Source organism: Magnolia sinica, chromosome 17 (assembly GCF_029962835.1).
Source record: "Magnolia sinica isolate HGM2019 chromosome 17, MsV1, whole genome shotgun sequence".
Lineage (NCBI taxonomy): Eukaryota > Viridiplantae > Streptophyta > Magnoliopsida > Magnoliales > Magnoliaceae > Magnolia > Magnolia sinica.
The window spans coordinates 21,306,441-21,326,630 of NC_080589.1; the positions used below are offsets into that span (position 1 = coordinate 21,306,441).

Here is a 20,190-nt window from a genome sequence, read left to right on the forward strand (position 1 = left end):
GTTGTTCATTAATTCTGAACTATTTCCTCTGGTACGGTTCATTGTGATATTTTTTGCCCTCAAACTTGGACCAATGACATGAAATTAAAATAATTTTCATGTGGACAAGTTGGATTTATTCCATGATAATAAACCAATGGGCCCCATATAAGATGTGGGATGGGTTATTATGGTGAGGACTTATCGTGGGAAGGTTATTTAGTCGTTTCATTCTTTTTTCTTCAAATTTTTTTTTTTTCACGGGAGGGGACCATTTAGTCGTTAGGACCCTTGCCACCTCTGCGGGACTCACTCCAACGTGCATCCGACGCCATTCCCTCCATTTCAACAAGCTTCTGAGTTTATATATATATATATATATATATATATATATATATATATATATATATATATATATATTTCTGGTCACTTTTTTTCGATGTAGAAGTTATAATGGTCAAATATATGTTTAGCTTGGGATAATAGTGACTTTTGTGTGTCGTTGTTTTTTAAATTTTTATTAGTGGATATTAATTATGGGAGTTTGTGAAAGGAAAGAAGGTGTGGTGGTTCCCTTTATAATTGTTTTCTTTTTGTTAGGTATGAATGGTGAGAGTTTGTGAAATAGATGAATTTTGTAATGGAAAATTGTTATAATGGACAAATGTTGTAATGGATGAATGTCATACTGTGGATTACTAATACTTACTGTGGGTCGTTGTTCCCACGAAAATGGTCCTAACTCCTTTGTTATATGTTTGATTAGGGTGATCTTATACTCATTGGAAAAATAACTTGATGAACTTTTAAATGTCTTTAGAATGATCTCATTTGGATACCATTTGATTGCCCAAAAGTGAACCCAAAGTTCATAATGGCATATATCACCGATACTCACCGTGGGTTGCTGCTTGCATGAAAATAATCATAACTCTTTTGTTATAGGTCCGATTGGGGTGATATTATACTCATTGAAAAATAATTTGATGAACTTTCAAATGACTTTGGAATCATCTCATTTGGATACCATTTGATTGCCTAAAAGTGAGCCCAAAGTTCATCATTATGTGAATTGCAAATATTCACAGTGAATACTTTTCAATGCACACGCCTTTTTTTTTTTTCTATTACAATATTGATATAGTTAAAATATATATTTTACTTTCTAGAGCCAAAAAACTAGAAAAAGAGTTTGTATGCATCAAACGAAGAGGATTTATACATCACTTCCCAAATACTATCCATCTCATTAAAGAGAAATCAAACAATAATTGTACAAAGAGAGCTATTCACAATAACTTAAACATGAATAATTATACTCATAACCAAACATTCACATTAAAAAAGAAGAAGCAAACAAACAAAACATTTATAAATGAGCATAACCTGTAAAAAGATGGTCTCTCTTTCTTTGGAGGCACTGACTAGTTTGAATTGTAAAAAGATAGTATCTGTTGATTGATTCTTAAATATGTAAATCAATCAGTCTGTTGATGACAGTTCAATGCCATCAAAGGTTGCTAGATGCCAACGGAAAAATTCAAAAATTACATGATTGGTTGCTGGACACTTCTGGTGTCCCACTCGATGCCATCAACGAACCATCGATGACATCGAAGTCCCATCGAGAAAATCCGGAAAATACGTGTTTAGTCACTGGAACGTTTTGGTGTTTTGTTCAATGACATCGAGGAGGCCATCGAAATAACGTCGAAGGTGTCATCAAACGATCGCAGAGTTTTGCAGAATTGTATTAGTACGGAATTTGTTTCCTATTTCGTTTGTGATTCGCCTAGAGGCTATATATATGGGTGTAATCGAGAATAGGGGGTATCAAGAGCTTTCTAATTCATTCATAGGGTTTCAAGGGTGCAGCTTGGGTGATTCGAGACTTGTTCGAATCGGGTAATATTTATTGCTTGTAATTTTTTGCGCTTGGGTGATTCGAGACTTGTTCGAATCAGGTAATATTTATTGCTTGTAATTTTTTGCTTTCATAGTGCATATCTGTCACTTTGTGCCGTGGTTTTTTTTTTTTTTTTGAAGTGTTTGGGCTTGATTGTGCAATTGGAATACTTTGCTTGATTCATCTCAGTGTGCTTCTGCGGTCCCCCAACAGTCTTTCCTTTAGAGGCATTTGCCATTCCCAACGTCTTGCTTGGTTCTTGATGAAGCCAGTCAAGCCTGTTGGTTGCAGTTGGGCTACTTTAGTCATGATGGGGCAGAGCCCAATTTCATCAACTTCCCCAATCACGAACATGATGAATCCAATGATAATGAGGGCGCTGAAAACCCAACAGGACCAGACAAATCATCTCCCATTTGTAAAAGCGAAACGTCTGATTTTTCATTTGCTACTCTTGTTAGCCAGGTATTTAGATGTCAATGAGTCGACAGACTGCAAATGCAAAGCTGTCCCAGAAGTTTATCATCTCCTTACTGAACCGCTGGTCAATTCCATCATGCTTTTGGCGAACCATCTGATTTCTCATGTGGGTCTAATTTGATTAACGCAAGTGATTCAAAAGAGATTTCTCAGGAGTGGAGATGTTCATTGCCTTTTGCCACCATACATGATGTTGGATCAGCAGCATGTAGCGACAGTCCGTAGAAGTCATTTTATGGATTGCATCAATCAGTCTCGATATTGGAATATTGGGTTTATTTGAAATGTTGAAGTGTTTATAAAATCCAGTATGGTGGGAAGGATTAAAAATAGTCAATGGATTCCATGATGTGGATTCATCAGCCATTGCTTGAATATTCAAATGCCCTTTCAAATTTCAACAGCTTCTGTCATATGGGTTAATTATCATTCTTCTGCAATTTTGGGAGTTTGGAGAGCTTGAATTTAGACATTGCTCCTGGTATTACAATGGACTATTATGTGATGATGGATCCAAAGAGACGGTGACTAACCCAATATTGATGTAGGTGGTGCCCACCTTTCTGCAACCTAAGCCGTTCATCCTACGGTCCTGTCATGGGATGGGCCACGCCCCAATATCTACACTAACACTTTCAATTACTTGTTACAGAATACAGACTGATATTTACCAAGTGAGAAATGATCCCTCAGCTGTTGAGGAAGTCTTATTCTGATTTTCTTTACATTGGAGGAAAAAGCTTCCCCTTTTCTTTCTTATCTACACCTCTATGACATGATCTTAAGAGCCTCTCTGGTTTGTCCAAGGACATTGAATACAGTCGCTGCGATGTGAGATGGTGTCAAGCCGGCTTCGCCCATCTGATAGGCTGCTGATCCATGGTCAATGTACCTATCCGGAAGAACCAATGGCCGCCACTGCACAGGAATTTTCATCCCACAAAGTATCCCATTAGCTATGTTCTGCCTTCTATAATCTGTCATTGAAATGGATGGACGAGGTTTGCTAATTTGACTTGCATGCATGGCCCAGTTTCTCATGTCATACCAGATCATCTAAGCTGTCCATAAGGCCAGCCTCACTTGTAGATGCACTGGGCCAAAAATAAGGCAGATCTACTCATCGAGCGGGCCAGTATACAGAACAAACAGATGGCCTAGTTTTCTAAGCTGCCATTTTTTATTTTTATTTTTTGTGGTCCACCTGATGAGGGGACCAGCTTGATGAGTGGGCCAGAACACCTGCACTCCAAGTATGCACTCACAGAATTAGCAAACTAGTAATGAGATGTCAGCATATATAGTCGTACCTTTGTAGAGCCATCAAGAAGGCCGTCGAGGGCCATGAACTGAGCAACATGAGATCCAAAACCTCCTATTGATCCTTCTTCAACGGTGATCAGGACCTCGTGTGATTTAGCTAAACCTCGAACAAGAGCATGATCCAACGGTTTGCAGAAGCGTGCATCTGCAACTGTTATCTGCAAACCATGCTGTTTAACTAGAGAAGCTGCAGCCAAGCAGCTTTGAACTGCTGTTCCATAGCCCAAAAGCACTACTCTCTCCCCCTCAATCAAAATCCGACCTTTTCCAACCTGTTGAGGAAAAATAATCAGCAATGATATCGAGTGTTAGCATGTCCAAATGTGATCTCAATCAGAGAAGAGTGCTGCTATGGCCTACTTACAATAGTAGCCATCCAAATCCTACCCTCCCCACCCGTCCAGCATCTGATCATCCGGTGCTCCACATGCACCAAAAGTGGATGGTTAATAAATTTTCTGAACCACTGATTTTTGGTACCAGCGTTGGCCACCTAACAACTGGGCTGGCCTTATTCTGGACCACCTCATAGACCCACTGAGGCCCAGTAGATGAGTGTCCTAGATATCGGACAAACAGGGAGAATATGATTTGGACGGCACATTCGTCAGCCGTGTTTTCACCTCGAGTGGGATACCCTTGTTCCCTGGAGGCAGCAGAACGCCAATACCATTCCCTCTCGGATACCGGAAACAGCTGGGCCGATCGTTGATGGCTGCAGCAGTGGCGACCATGTGAAAAAGCTCTGCCTCATCTGAAGGGGCCATGACCACCATGTTTGGCAGGCATGCCATGTAAGTGACATCAAATGAGCCAGAATGCGTGGGTCCATCAGCTCCTACCAATCCTGCTCTGTCCATAGCAAACCTCACCGGCAGTTTCTGTAGATCGACATCATGGATCACCTGCAATGGAAAATAAGAACCGTGAAATCAGCTGATCATGATATCTCCACCAAACTGTAATTACAGTCAGTGGCAAATTAGCTGCACAATGGTTTTTAGACTCAGCAACTCAGATTGACTCGTTCGGTCTTTAGTCAAGTTGTGACTTGCCCCAAGTTGGGGGTGTATCGAACCAACTCCTATAACTCGGGGGGTGACAGGGGGATGACTGGTGGTATCAACCCAGACATGGTAGTACTGAATCAAGTCACTTGAACAAGTCGTGTCAAACTCATCTGACCCTTGAAACCATGAGCTGGACATAACAAAGCCAAATTGCAATATAGTATGCTTGATAAAATGGATCGATGTTAAGTATATCTGGGCGAATGCAGATTGGTGAGGAGATTCATGGCAATCTAGTCCATTCATCATCACATGGTAATGGGGCCCAACATGAACATGACTTTGCCCACAAATCAGGCTCATCAATTCACAGGTGGTGACATGTGTCCATTCCATGTAGATCATGGTTCTGAATGTCGGTATTGGTCACCGTATCAGCCTGGTGGAAAAATGATACGATGTGGCGTCAGGTATCAGTCTTGGGGCCATATCAGGCCCGTATTGGTCAGTATTTTTTTTAAAAACAAAAAATATAGAAAATATTAGAAAAAAAGGAAAAAATGAAATATCCAAGAATCTATCTTCTTCTTCTTCTTCTTTTTTTTTTTTTGTTGTATAACCATGTATTCAATGGTGTATTAGACCATTTCTTTGATGAGAATGTTGCATGTCAATTTGATTTGTTGAAGGTCAACTAAATGGGCCCTAATTGAATACAAATCAAGCATGATTTGGTGAATTATGGCCCATTACATTGAAATACAACAAAAAGAAGATGAAAATATAAAAAAGGAAAGTGATGGTTTACCCTTCTTTCCGATTTTTCCAACAATGGTCCACTTCACTTCAATTTTTCAAAACCCATTCAAATCATTTGTTTTGATCCTAAAATAGGTCTACATCTAGCCCAAAATGAATTTTTAAGCTTCTTCCATGGTTTAAATGAAATAGAGAAGAGGAGACATGAGTGAAATTTTGAAAAAAATAAAAATAAAAATCGAAATTAGGCTTTTATGGGCGTATCGGCTATATTGGCACCGTATCAGCTGATATAGGCCGATGCAGGCTGATACAAATCAACATTTTTGTATCGGGCCGATACGACCCCATTTCGCGTATCGTCTCGTGCCGATACAAATAAGATATGACTGTATCGACCGATACAATACCGAAATTCATATCCATGACGTAGACCCTTAGTTGTTCATTTCTAACCATCCAATTTTCTAATTGGCAAAGCATGTCCAAGAAGAGACCTGCCTGATGAACGTTCTGGTTATTGCATGAATGGTAATGGTGAAGCTGTGACTTGCCTGATCATATGCCCGCTGCAAGAATGATGAGTAGATAGCACAGAAGGGCTTTAAACCTTCACAGGCTAGGCCGGCAGCAAATGTGACTGCATGCTGCTCCGCAATCCCAACATCGAAGCAACGTGTTGGAAATCGGCGAAGAAAGAGATTCATGCCAGTTCCTCCTCCCATTGCTGCATGGATCGCAACAATGTCTTTATCCTGCTCCGCTTCAGCTATCAACGCCTCTGCAAAATAGGTGGTGTAGGACTGAGTTGGAGTGCTGCTTTTGAATTGCTTTCCAGTTGCTGGATCGAACTTGACAACACCTGTGAACAAAGCAGGGAAAAAACCATTCAGTGATTATCTACTCAAGTTCACCTGTAGGAGTCTATGGAGTAATTCTCTTCCTCCAGACGAAAAACTATATCAGAAGTATGCTTTGTTATATGATGTTGTGCTGAAAGAAAGCATTCTTAAGTTTACAGGTGGGCCCCACCTTCCATGTAATCCAAGACACTAATCTGGTGGAACCCATCATTATATGGGCAATGAAGGCCTAGTATCTTCCCTATCAGATGATCTCGGCCGCCCAAAGAAACGGACAATCAGAAATGATGGCCACATTTAACATGGGCCTAGTCATATGGTTAGGATCTCCCATCCATCATGGGATCCACCATTCAGGTGAGATGACAGGTTCAGTTTATTAGGCCAAACAAATGCTTAATAAGATGTTGTGTGTTTCATGGAAAATGTATAGTTCTGTGTTTACCATGATACTTGTCGGCAGCCCTTTCTGCATACGGATAACCCCGGCCTTTCTCAGTCACAACATGGATGAGAACGGGACCTGTTGTGTTGGTGCTCTTTACCTCTCTAAGAATGGTGATGAGATCATCCATGTTGTGGCCATCGACTGGGCCAATATAGTAGAGGCCAAGCTCCTCAAACAGGGTTGAACCAGACCCACTGATCATTCCACGAGCATACTCGTCGACTTTTGCAGCTAGTTCATGCATCGTCCCGCCAATCTGTTTTGTAACTCCCTGTAGAAGTTCCAGACACATCAAATTGTTAGCTAAGATGGAACACTGAATATTGGTAAGAAATGGAAAAGGTATAAAGCTAGTTTTGGTTTTGGCTATTTAAAATGTATGTTATAGTTTCATTTTGTCAATTAGTCAAGGGCGCGTATGGATGTTCAATTGAAATGAATTGCCTCTTTGGTTAGGTATTGAAGCAACATTACTTATAGCTAAATCTCTAACTTTAGGTCTTTTTCATGTTGATTTAACTGTAAAATACCACGCCGTATGTATCCTCACTAGATACATCTCTTAAATTTCATTACAGATCCATTCCGAATAATACAGATTACGCTAAAGACTCAAAACCTAATGATTTTCTTTCTTTTTGTAAAAAGATAAAATAAATCTAATGGAATTCAAACTTATTCTTAGATAAATCAAATGCGAAATGCTTCTCGAATGTCAAATATCTGTTTTCCACCTTCTATGCGAAAATGTTCAATTCTCATAAGATTTCTCGACTGTTACTATTCAGGTCAAATAATGTATGTATATTGGACCTTTTGAGACAAGTACAGGACTAGGGAGGCAATTCTGATTGGTCAATAAAAATACGTTTCAATACAAGTCCTTTTTTGTTTTACCTTATATTAGCTAATCTATCATGAAAGGTGAAAAGGGGTACAGTCAAGGCTAGCACCACTCCATTCATATAGATGGACAACCCCAAAAATTAACTTTACGGACATGGTTTTCTGACTTGGCGACTCATCCCGACTCATTTGGGTTCGAGTTAGGACTTACCCGAGTAAGGGGCGACTCGTGATACTGACCCACACCAGTCCCAACTGAGTCCGAGTCAACTTGGACAAGTCAGATACAACTCAGGCAAGTCAGCAATCCATGATTAGGGATGTCCTTTGGCAACCTGGAAAAGTACACTGCTGGAAATTGAATCCATTGGAAAGGCAAATTCTTGCATCCTGCAAGCTGGAATGTAAGAAATGGATTGTGGTTGGAACCCCAATTCCAGTACAAGGCCAGTTTCTTAACTCCTAGCCAAAGGGTAGCTTGCAAATTCTAAAGGGAATGAGTTCCCTCCCACTAGTCTTTTTTTTTTTTTTTTCTTTTTTATTTTATTTTATTTTTTTTAAAGTTTGTTTTATAGATAGAAATTCCTAGGAATGAATTTCAAGTACTCTAACATGGTTTCCAGATTACACAATTACATTCCCAGTTGCCACGCATGACCGACAGAACCAGTTTCTGAAGAACTCCTGGCAATTTTCTATTTAGTTAGTTACAAACTCCATTTTTCCAAATGACCCTTTATGATTGTTTGAAGTGCACATGAAAAACATGGGATTGTGATTAGTTGGCCGATCCCACTTTTATAATTTCCTCTTCATTGAATTGGATTATTGCAATTTGATTTAATTGAGCATCCAAAAACACCATTCAACAGTTTTTAGTATGAAAATTATTTTCTAAATGTTTTACTATCGAATATTTTGGTGCAGAACTGACCTTGGCAACTTCCCTTAGTTCTCGGAGAGGCCTGCTAGATTGCAGCCTACTGAGAGCACTGCTCAAAGCTCCAACAGGTGGTATAGGCCCATCGAGAGTTGCAGTCGGTAAGGAAACTTGCTTGTTGTCATTAAGGATAACGATCATGTCCGAATCAAGATACCCAGCATTGTTCATGGCTTCGTATGCTTGCCCAGCAGTCATAGCACCATCACCTATCACAGCAACCACACAGTTCTTCCGGCCCTTGAGATCTCTCCCCACCGCCATCCCTGTTCACCAAAAACATCCCAAAGTTAGCAAAAGGGAAATTTTGAAAATTTGGAACCATATATGCAGGTCCAAGTGCTAGAAGATTTCAGGTGCGTTTGGAAGCAGTAGAGGTTTTTATTGCAATAACTAGTCCGAAAAAGTAGCAGTAACCATATTATGATTTCCACCCACTCGATTCCTATTGTGTGTTTGGCTTCCAGATTGTAATTAGGTTGCTTTCAAGTCAGACCCAAAGGGACTTTAACTGCAAGTTTTAGGATTCTTCGCTATTAATACTGTTGAAGAGAAACTTGGATACTCAAGCTGAGGTGATGGATGGCACTTAGAAATTGCATTAAGCGGCATGCAAGTAATTCAAATTAAACTGTCCAAATTATGGGTCTCATTTTAGACATGTCATGCACCAATAATTAAGCTTATTTTATTATCTAACTATTGGATTGGTGGACATTTATTGAACAGTTAAAAAATGAAAAATTCCATATGGTCCTATTTCAAGAAACAAGTGTCAATGACTAGGAGGTTAGAATTGTTTGACCAATCTGATTTTGGTACTGTGACTGAGCAACACAGCAGGTTCGGTAATTTTCTCAATACGATTTTGATGTAGAGTGGGTCGCAGACACTTTCATGGCAAAGATGGACTACAGAAGGCCCGATCGGACGCGGAAATGATCCGGACAGTCAAAACCTTAAATCAGTCATATCTCACAAACTGGGATGAGTTTTTCGACATATTATATATAATTTTGGGTTAGGAGAACCAACTTAAGCCAACCAACCCCGCTACACCGGGTTGCCCACGCCAGATTTACGAGATTCCATCAGGTTGATGGTCAAAAGTCCCATTTAGTTGCGTTTTTACTATAAATAGTTAGTTTTAGTTCGAGTATAACTTTTGATCCTTTGAGTTGTAGAAGTCATGCCCAACATGAAAAGGGCTTAGAAAAGTTAGGAGAATAGCGTGGTTCAGCCAAATTGGACACTCACTATTTTTGACTGAAAACCATGAAGTCTAGTAGGAATAGTGGTAATCTATAAACAGTAAGTCACGTTTTTAGGGTGTTTGAGTTGGTGTCTAAGTCTAAAACTCCGCCCTAGGTTTGAGTTCCTTATTTAAAGAGTTGTAATTTCACTTTTTATCAATCAAATTATTTTGAATTTCCTAGGAATTATTATTGCTTTTATCTCCCGTGGATTCGAGGAAGCTCTGTGAGTCCAGAGAGCTCCGTGGATTCGGAGTAGTTATCCCCTGAGGAAGACGGTGATCGACCTCATCACATCCCTCCCTGCGCCAGATTTGAGTTAATGTATGCCACGTGTATAGTTATTGAGTACCTGATTATCAAGCATCATACTCTGCCACAGTATCAAATAACTCCCCACTACCAAAACATCACTAATTATTTTGAAATTTCCTCTGACCTAAACTGGATCTTATCTTTCAGAAAAAAAAAAAAAAACTGGATCTTGAAAATTCAGTTTGTGCATGCACCCAACTGCAAAATTGAAGCTCAATAATTATTTCAATGAAGTAGAAATAGCCACATCATAATTAGATTCCTTAGTATTGATATCAAAGTGACATGGCTCCAATTGCAATCACATTTTGGTTGAGTTGGACATGAAAGTAATGGAACTGCAATATGAGGGCTACTTCATCGTTGTGAATACTCAGAAACATTGCTACAAAACATGATTATTTTCTATTTACTGAAACTGACTTTTTGCCATTCAATTTACTTTTGCATCGAAACACAGCTACTTCACTTCCTATAGACATAGGATAAGCCAATCAGGCTAGTAGATCTGATTCAATGCTCAGATTCATGTAAACTTCTTGTAAAAGAAGCGAGAACTGTTGAAGCACTTCTGTTCTCTGCAGCTTTGAGGTTTATACACGAACAAGCAACAAAAAATTCAGAAAAATAAAAACTGTGGTGCATGTATGAAGTCCTTAGTATTCTTCTTCTTGACAAAATTTCATTTTCATGATGAACAAAACAGTGGAACTGTAAGCAAGATGCTAGACTGAGTCGGATAGAGAGGTACCCAAGGCTGCTGAGATACTGGTAGAACTATGACCAGTGCCAAAACAATCGTATTCACTCTCGGAGCGTTTGGTGAATCCGGATAATCCATTTGTCTGTCTCATCGTCGACATCTTGTCTCTTCTTCCCGTCAGGATTTTATGTGGGTAAGCCTGCGAAACCAATACATTGTTAGTGATCTTCACAATCTTCTTCCTGTTTGTTGGTAAATTGAAATGAGAAAAATTCGGGGAATGGAATTCTTTTTTGGTTCAAATCATAGCCTCTTGATGCATAGTCGAGGGTAATCATATCCATTCTATATGAGGGGAATGCTATTACAGTTCACACTTTGTAGAAGTTTGATGATGTGTAGTTCCTACTGTACACATAGAAACATTTATGGTGATCAGGATAGTTGATCTGGTGAGGCAACATAGAAGACATATAAAAAACAACGGAGTTCGGACAACTCCTACCATCTGATTATTTCACAAGTTTTGCCCATTGAATGGGTACCATTGTTCAATTTTTGAGCCAACCATCCATTTTTAAGGCCATTGCTTCAGATGGCTACCAATTCAATTGTATTGCTTTTTGGGATATGGACCAAGCACCATGGCCCACCGAAATGATGATTCTGATCACCATAAACAAGTGCCACCTGCACGGTAGAGAAGGTTTGGCATGCACAGGAAGTGGAAAGAAAAGAGGGGTACCTGATGACCAACATCCCACAGTATCTTATCTTGTGGAGCATTGAAGACATAATGGAGGGCCACTGTTAGCTCAACCACACCAAGGCTTGAACCAAGGTGGCCTCCCGTCTTAGAAACATTGAAGATTACATCCGAGCGTAGCTCATCCGCAAGCTGTTTCAGCTCCTACATAGAAGGGAAGAAGAAGGAACATAGGATTTTGATATATTAGATTGCTTTCAGTTTTTCGCCAAAGAAAGGTTCAAACGATCAAACCCATCAAAATATCATCAATTAAAGATACCCACATTCGTAGAGAGATTTTTCATGTGAATGGGATAGTTGATGGTGTCCAAGAGTGGAGTCGGCGGTCTTTGTGAATGATATTCTCCACTTTCTGATAGGGATGCACAAACACATGACCTTTTTCTTCCCTGTAAATCAGAACAAAACATCCCCATCTCTCTTACTGGATTTGTCAAGATTTGAAGCTTGAAAACAACTTAAAATAAAAGGCCAAGGTGGGCTTTTCTAGATTTCAAATTATTATGAAAAATATGTCATTTCGAATACCGCCAAAATAACACGACAAGAAAAGAAAAAAAATAAAATCATGTGACTAATCAGCGAAAAAAATTGAAAAATACTCAAGGGACAAAAGCCAATGTTGAAACATCATTACAAAAGAAAAAAAGTCATTCGCATCTTTCGCGTGCATTTGGATGCAAAACGAATTGAATAGCAAATTGCAATTATGTCACTCTGTAAGTTGGACTTGAAAGAAACATAAAGGCTATTTGGGGGCTACTTCCTTATGATGAGTACTGGGAAACAACATCTTTCTTCTTTTTTTTTTTCTTCTTTCTTTTTCATTTCCTCTTGTAAACAGAATGTTTGCAATCCAATTCATTTGTCCATCCAAACGTCCACCTTGCTGTAAACAATCATACAACTGCTTATGCATATTCAACTCTCTACTCTCAATCTAAAAACATGGTTAATACTCGTCTTCTTCAAAAGGGTTTCTCCTATATTGATTAAACCAAATGTCCGCAATCCTTTCACTTGTGTCCAAACACAGCCTTATTGATTAAACCAACACTGTATTCTATACTGGATGTCCACAATCCAATTCACTCGTACATCCAAAACAGCCTTGGGGGTCGTTTGGATGCCCGTAAGTTCTGAGTCAGAAGTGACTTACAGGTGGTGTTTGGGGGAGGAAATTCACCTATAAGTCACTTGCAGGCAAAACTGCCAGGAAACTTCATGGGACTGAGGTGAGAAGCACTTGCCTGTGAGTGACTTACAGCTGAAAGTCACTTTCACGTGAAAGTCGCAACTTAAAAACTTGCAGGCATCCAAACGACCCCTTAATAACGAAATCAATCATACAAACTGCTTATGCATATTCAACACATCAGTTTCAATCTGAAAACAAGGTTAGAACCTGTTTTCTCACATGGGGTTTCTCCTATACACCGCATTGCGGAGAAATCAACCATTATAACTGGGCTTCTTGTGACAGTTAGGATCAAACAAAAAACCCCATTACCCATTTCAAATTTTAGAAGCAAAACAAATGGGTAATTCATACATGCATAGGTGAATTGATAGATACCAAACCTTAGGGAGCTTATGCTGAAATGGGTATTGAAGATTGATACACATAGACACATACATGCATAAAAACATACATACATACATATATACAGAGGAAGATTGATAGACATGTATGGATACCAAACCTTAGGGAGCTTATGGTGAAATGGGTGTTGAAGATCTACTCCTCCAAGCAAGTGAGAAGAGAAAAGAGAGCTCTTTTGGAGACTTGAAGCTGCTACTCCAATCAACTGACTAGGAAAGAAGAATGTGGCAAGGGCCATGTCTATGAGAGATGCAGCTCAAAATGCTTTGAGCAATAGAAAATCAAATGTACAAGGAAAAGAAAAGTCGAAGGATATGAACTTGTAAGTGGTAGTGGAGGAGTTACTGGGTTGAATATAAAGAAGAGAAAAGATGAGATTGATGTGTGGCTGATATTGATTGGGCCACGACAATAACTGTACAAGGGCCCACTTGATACTGCTGTCTCCTTTCGGTCCATGATCCCCCTCGGACCAATGCACGTGTTCGGGACTCTTGGTCCTCCGCCATTGGGCCACGTCACTAGAAATCTCCCAATGGATAATGGGATGCGGTGGATTGCATAATCCAGATGTGTCATCTTCAAGCGCCAGATATAGACGGGCCAGGCTCGCCGACGTGCTATGCGTGTGGGATCTGGGACATTCGTTGGGTGGTTCCCTCAGTTAATGTGTACTGGCCAAAAAAGATCGGGCCACCCCACTTATTGGGAAAGTAATGCACGCACTTTGAATATGGACCGTTGGTTTTCCTATTTCTTTTTGTTCGTTGCTTGTTCATGCATGTTTGGCCCACGCGATAAATGGATATTCACTATGATCCATGAGTACCGCCTTATGAACGATCTGGATTCGTGCACACGTGTGACATTAGCACGTGCAAGGCAAAGTCATGGGCGAATGCTGTTTGGAATGAGTGATTTGTTTAGGCAGAAATCATTAATTTTTTGGCAAATAACATTTTAAGGTATTTTTAGCCAATGATGTTGCGCCAACCAAACAATGCACCTTTTTAAATATTATTTAGGTTAAATGGTACCAATGTCGCGTAAAGAGATTAACGGGGTGTTTGGCACGGGGGATTAGTTAGTATTAAGTGGTATGGAATTGTTTTTCTTTCTAATAAATGCACTTTTCAGTGGATTGTATCACAGGAGTGAGTGGCTGAAATACATGTTTTGATTTCATATATTTTTGGGTTTGTATGTGAAAAACAACTTACAATCTCGGAAATGTTTCAAAACCCACACTAACCCACATTGGTAAGCAAGGTGGGGCCCACCTTAATGTTTGTGATGAATCCACCCCAGTTCATCCATTTTGTGAGATCATTTTAGCACAAGCTACCAAAAGTCAAGTGAATCCAAAACTCAAGTAGGTCACACAAGAGGAAACAGCGGGGAAAGAAATTCCTATCGTTGAAACCTTCTCGAGCTCTACCTTGATGTTTATGTCATCCCAACTGTTTATAAGGTCATTCCTGCTGGGATGAAAGGACAACATGGAAAATCTTAGCATGATACAAAACTTTTGTGGCCATATAAATGTTTCAACGATGGTCACTCAATCCTTACTGTTTTCTCTCATGTGGCCCCCTTGAGTTTTGAATCTACCTCATTTTTTTGTCACATGTCCTAAAATAATCTCATAAAATAAATGGACGGGGTGGATTCCTCACAAACATCAAGGTGGGCCCTACCTCCCTTCCATAATATCTTCCGACTTAAAAGCTCTATATGATTCCAAAAATCTTGCCAACAGCGGAAAGGATTACGGAAAGACTTCTGATGGGATTTTTCCTCCTTAGTCCGAGCTGCTCGACTGGTCGAGTGGGCCACTTGAGGTGCTTGACTCAAAGTCCAGCGAGTTTTTAGTTTTGGAATCCCATGGTGCTCGACCAGTTGAGGGTCAAGCTTGACCGGTCGAGTGGGCCACTCGACCGGTCGAGGACCCTATTCGACTAGTCGAGGTTACGTAGATTCAATCCAGATTTGGTGCGGACTGCATAAATTTGAGGCGGTTTCGCAAGAGGTGCGAAAGGGAGTTGCCTGAACTATAAATAGGGGTCCTAGGGTTATTCTAGGGTAATGCAAGAGAGTTTTCTAAAGCTTTATAAAGGTTTGCTAAAAGATTTTGGGCTATCAAAGGGTGAGAGAAAGAGAAAAAGAGAGAGAGGAAGCTTGTGGAAGGGAGATTCTACTCGTAGAGGTGATTTACTTCGTAGTCGACGTCTCAGCACTTCTACGTCCTCGTTATTGGTGAAATCTCTCCGTTTTCTTTATTCTCTTATTGTTCATCCACTCTTGCATGAGTGAAGAAGGTTTGATCTAAGCGGTGTGTGCTTGTGATCGGTTATAATATTCTACTTCATAGTGAATTGTTGCTCTGGACGAGGTCCCGTGGTTTTTACCTCTTTGAGAGTTTTCCACATAAAAATCTTTTGTGTCGTGTGGTTTGTGCTTTGATTTATTTCATTGCATTATTATTCCATAATTCTGGTGTTTTCGAGAGGCTAGATCCTAAGGTTTTGTGCAATGACCCCCAACACCTTCCTTACTCCATCATCTGAACCAGCGCATGACTCTATGTTAGAAACCCTAACTTTGATATGATGAATCAACAAGGGATCAATTTTCTTATGAGGGATTTGAAGTTCCATCCCACTTAATACCAGTTGATCCCTTGCTCCAAACAGACCCTAAGGGTGTGTTTGGATTTGTGTATAGTATTGTATTACATTGCATATCGATATTGTTTAAGCATACGCCCGACAAAATCTGACATCCTTCTGATTTTGTAAGGAGAGGCGATCGTTTGGATCAGATTATCCTAGGAAGAGTATGCAACCCCGAAATTACTAATGGAAGTTTGGTTAAAAAGTACACAGGCTACATAGTGTAAGTTTTCGTTCGGGAATTGCGTCATCTAGAACCATTATACTATAGGACTCACCACGAATAGCATGTTTATATTATGACCATGAGCAATAACTGTGAGACCCGACCCGAGTTTGCATGTGCGCATGTGTGTGTGAGTATGCATTTCGTTCATCTTGGCCCCGGGGTCCTACCGGTCAAATCCCGGTGACTCACGACTATCAGATAGTGTTTGCGGTCATCCTTAAGTCCGGTCACGTAAACCCGACTCGAATTGAGCCGAAATCTATGCCATCTTGTTCGCATCGTCATTGTGGTTCCGATGCCACGTCTTGTACATCCATCCGACGTGTAGATCATAAGATGTAAGCAATTCAATTTTAACCCTTGACCATGATCATGTGGCCCACCTAGTGAGGAGAGCACATTTTTTCAAGGTGGCCCACTCCCTTTTTGGTACAATTTTCAATAAACACCACACACACTACCTAAAGTTCCATCTCACACACCACCTACCCTTAAACACCACCCACAAGCGTACTAACTTACTAAACCTACAACTTTGGTTGTAACTCCCTACTTGCAATCATCTCTTCTCTCTAAGCAAGGTAAGAAAGCAATCACTACCTAGCTTAAAAGAGATTTTTCTCTCATTCTCTCTACTCCTCTCTCTTCTCTCTCTCATTTTCTTCTTCCAAGCAATAGAGGGGTGGGACGTCCACCCCATTCTAGCCCCAATCCCCTCTTTCCTTCAAATCTAACCTTTCAAATCCCATCTCATCCCTTGATCCATCACCCTTAGTGCACTAGGAACAAGGAGGTCTAAGATTGGAGCAATCCAAGGTGGGTGTGTTCCTAGGATTTAGAACTTTCATCTTACATTCTTAGATCTCTTTTCTTTCATATGGGAAGTGTAGAACCCACCAATCAATGGTGGATATCTTACACCATCCCTTAGTTGTGGTCAAATATCCTCTTTAGTGCATGCATGCCCATGCATGGGGTTTTCCCCTCTATGGGCCCCATCATGGAGGATTATTTGTATTTCATCACATGATAGGTCATCTAGACCTTAGAATCATGGTTGGAATGATATCCCAACCATTGATATTGAATCTAGTAAATGCATGTGGTGGATCTTTGTTGTAACACATTAACAAATGGAATGTATAGTATGATTGATGAAGGGGAGGGCTTTAATGTGGTGGAGCCCCTCCTCTTGTGACCGATTCTTCATGATAGAATTCTGATCTTTCATGTGTGGCCCACCTTGTGGGTCAACAAAAATTCAAACCATCCATGAAGCTTGAACGCCCATAGCAGTCCATCCTTGAACATGTGGCCCTAAAATTTATCTTAATGGGGCACATGTAAAGGGTATTTGATGATGGGGAAGGTCTGGACATTTGTGGGGCCCATTAGGGTGGTCCACAACATAAATTCCTGGGGTTAAATCCCATAGCAAATGATGTTGATATTTTATTTCCTTTAATTACTTGTTGTTGTCCTAATTTGTCTGGACAGATTTTTGGGCGAACTTGAGGCTAGGATTTGGGGCTTTTGGTGGGTAATTTTGTACCAAGTGGAATATGAATTTTGAAGGTACATATCCCACTTATAAGCGTGCCAAATTCCAGCCTCAACTGACCCCATTTGGGTCCCCAAAAGGGTGGGCCAATATGGGTACCTTGCTGGATTTTCTGCTGTAATTCCAGCAAGGTTGCAATTTGGAAACTGAAAATTTTAAAATAGTTTCTGATCAGGTAAGCCACCTTGGTGGACCCTACCTTGTACTACATATATATGGGAAGGTTGAAATCCAATTTTTCCAATTTTTGGACACCATGGACCCACCCCATCGGGTGTTTAATCATGATCTATCCACAATTCTGCACTTAGCAGAATTTTTTGAACAAATTGTATTTCTAAATTAAATTAAAATACTTTTGATCATCCTAAAATCGTGAAATCTTGTAAAGGTGTGGCCCACCCATGGAAGGACCATCCTACAAATTTTCAGGGCAATTGGGCTCCTTTACCATCCGTGGTGCGGCCTGGAGTGGCCCACTAGGCTGGGGGTCCAGCCTTGGCTGGCCATCCAGGCCACCTTGTGGGCCCACCTTGATGTATTTTGTGTCCCACCGTTCATCCAAGTGGGGTTTATAGGGGGCATGATCATTTTTCCCTTCAATAGCATCCATTTGGGACCCATTTGGATGAGTTTTTGGCCAATTACCCAGGCCCATAAGACTGCCTACCCTTGGGACGTCTAGGCCCATTGGACCACTGCTGGACTTTCAGTCCAGCAGCATGGTCCACCTATTTTATGTGTTTAAATCAGTCCCTTCATCTGGTGGGACCCATAGAGACATATGTGGGCCACCAGGGGACTTATACTTACCCCTTTATGATTTTTGTTGGGCCCCAACAGGCCTAGAATATGGGTGGGCTAAAATTTCAGCCAAAGGCCCAAACTGGCCGCCCCTAATGGTTTATTTTGGGGCAGCATGGCCCACCATATTAAGGGTAGATTATGCACTTGAGATTGCCTTCTTCTAAGATGTCCTTGGGCCTCATTTATGTATGCTTGGAGGCCGAACTCCATTGAACTTTAATTGGACCTATATGCAATGTGTTGGTTGGCCTTGGTAGGCCCACTCATCTTGGACCTTCTAAGTTAGGCCCCATTGGACCTCTGGGCCTATACTTACCATGGTATTGTGATTGGCTCAGGGGCCAAAATACACAAGTGGTTGGGCCTTTGGTTATCCACTAAATTAGCCACATGCTTGGGCCGAGATGTAAGGCACAATTCACTTGCTTTAAACATAAGAAATTGCCCATATGGTTGGGTTACCGGGCTGCCCATAAGGCCCACCACAATATGTGGGATTGTGACTTTTATGGTTGAACCCAAACCTCGCTTGAAGGTCTACCATATTACCTATGTATCGGGCCATGTATATTGCCCACTAGGCCCTTGGATTGTTTACGGCCTTGGGCCTTGATTCGCTCGAGTAATAGTGGGCTACCTTTTGGGACCCAATTAAGGTTGGATGTCCTCCTTAGTGGCCCTAAGGTAGGCCCATAGGGTGGATATAGGTGGTTGAAGGCCCACCTGAACCCTTGTTAGGATAATTTCTTCCCTTGGGCTTTTATATGGCCCTTCCTAGCTTGTGGGCTACCCCAAAGTATTGGGCCCCTGCTAAATGATGATCCCATGGTAAATTGTCTAAGTACGTAGGCTTGTTTTCCTCCTTGGGAAGGAAGAGTATGTTTCAAAGTCTTCATCGCCATACGACACTCCCTCATGACCCATATGCATCATTTGCGTGATTGGATTGCATTTGTGTATGGTCATTGGGTTGATATGATAGAGGGATGGAGTTTCTCCCCTTATACACATCGAGTGCTTGGAACTAGTGCATAATCTGTATGCGTGACTCATGCATTAACATCGCATTTCATGATAGTATCGCCCTTGTTTCAACAGGGCCTTGCCTCCACGGGGACATTCGTGGATGGCCGTATGTATAGACACTGAAAATATATTACTTAAGCATATAGGGTGCATAAGATACCCATGGGTAAAATTTTTAAAACTTTCATGATACCAAGGATCTGCTCTAGCATCATGACCGGGTGAAAAATATGAGCACACGAGGGCCTTACACTTTGAGGCCGCGACTCACACTGTCATGTAGTCGGTTGGAATGGGGTGTGGTCTTACCCACCTGTGAGAGAGGGCATTACTAGGTTGAGTCCGACCAGCTCATGAATGGGTCTGCTACCATCATGCCTTGCTGGTGATTGGCTGACCATAGGTGGGTAGTGAGGTCTCTTACGCTCGTTTGACTGTGCGGGTCTATAGAGTGGTAGTCATTCTGCAGTGTACTAGACCCCGGTAGATTCTTTATGATGGAACTGTACTGACATGTGGACTAGATATGAGGACTGGCATTACTTCGCATTGCATTTGCATCGGTTATACAAGCCCTTTATGCATCACCTTGGTATGGCGCCCAGACTCATTGCATTGTATTCATGACAACTTTAGTTAGGCTTATGGCATTGACATTGATCATACTTCCCTTCTGTATTTCCTATCATTCTTCTGCG

The 20,190-nt window shown here is 40.9% G+C and overlaps 1 protein-coding gene across 2 annotated transcripts; it reads right to left on the minus strand.

Annotated features, from left to right (window-relative positions):
• Positions 1-3,040: 3,040 nt before the first annotated feature.
• On the minus strand, positions 3,041-13,534 carry LOC131230706 (probable 1-deoxy-D-xylulose-5-phosphate synthase, chloroplastic). Of its 2 annotated transcripts, none has more exons than XM_058226636.1 (10): positions 13,298-13,534; positions 11,858-11,983; positions 11,571-11,735; positions 10,874-11,024; positions 8,549-8,820; positions 6,766-7,039; positions 6,012-6,319; positions 4,312-4,593; positions 3,676-3,960; positions 3,041-3,283 (listed from the first exon to the last, which is right to left on the minus strand). In XM_058226636.1, the coding sequence occupies exons 1-10, from the start codon at positions 13,433-13,435 to the stop codon at positions 3,134-3,136; spliced, it is 2,151 nt and encodes a 716-aa protein (XP_058082619.1). In that variant the 5' UTR covers positions 13,436-13,534; the 3' UTR covers positions 3,041-3,133. The 2 variants fall into 2 exon arrangements, with proteins under 2 accessions (XP_058082619.1, XP_058082620.1); XM_058226637.1 differs by lacking the exon at positions 13,298-13,534 and adding an exon at positions 13,176-13,235.
• Between the last annotated feature and the right edge of the window lie 6,656 nt (positions 13,535-20,190).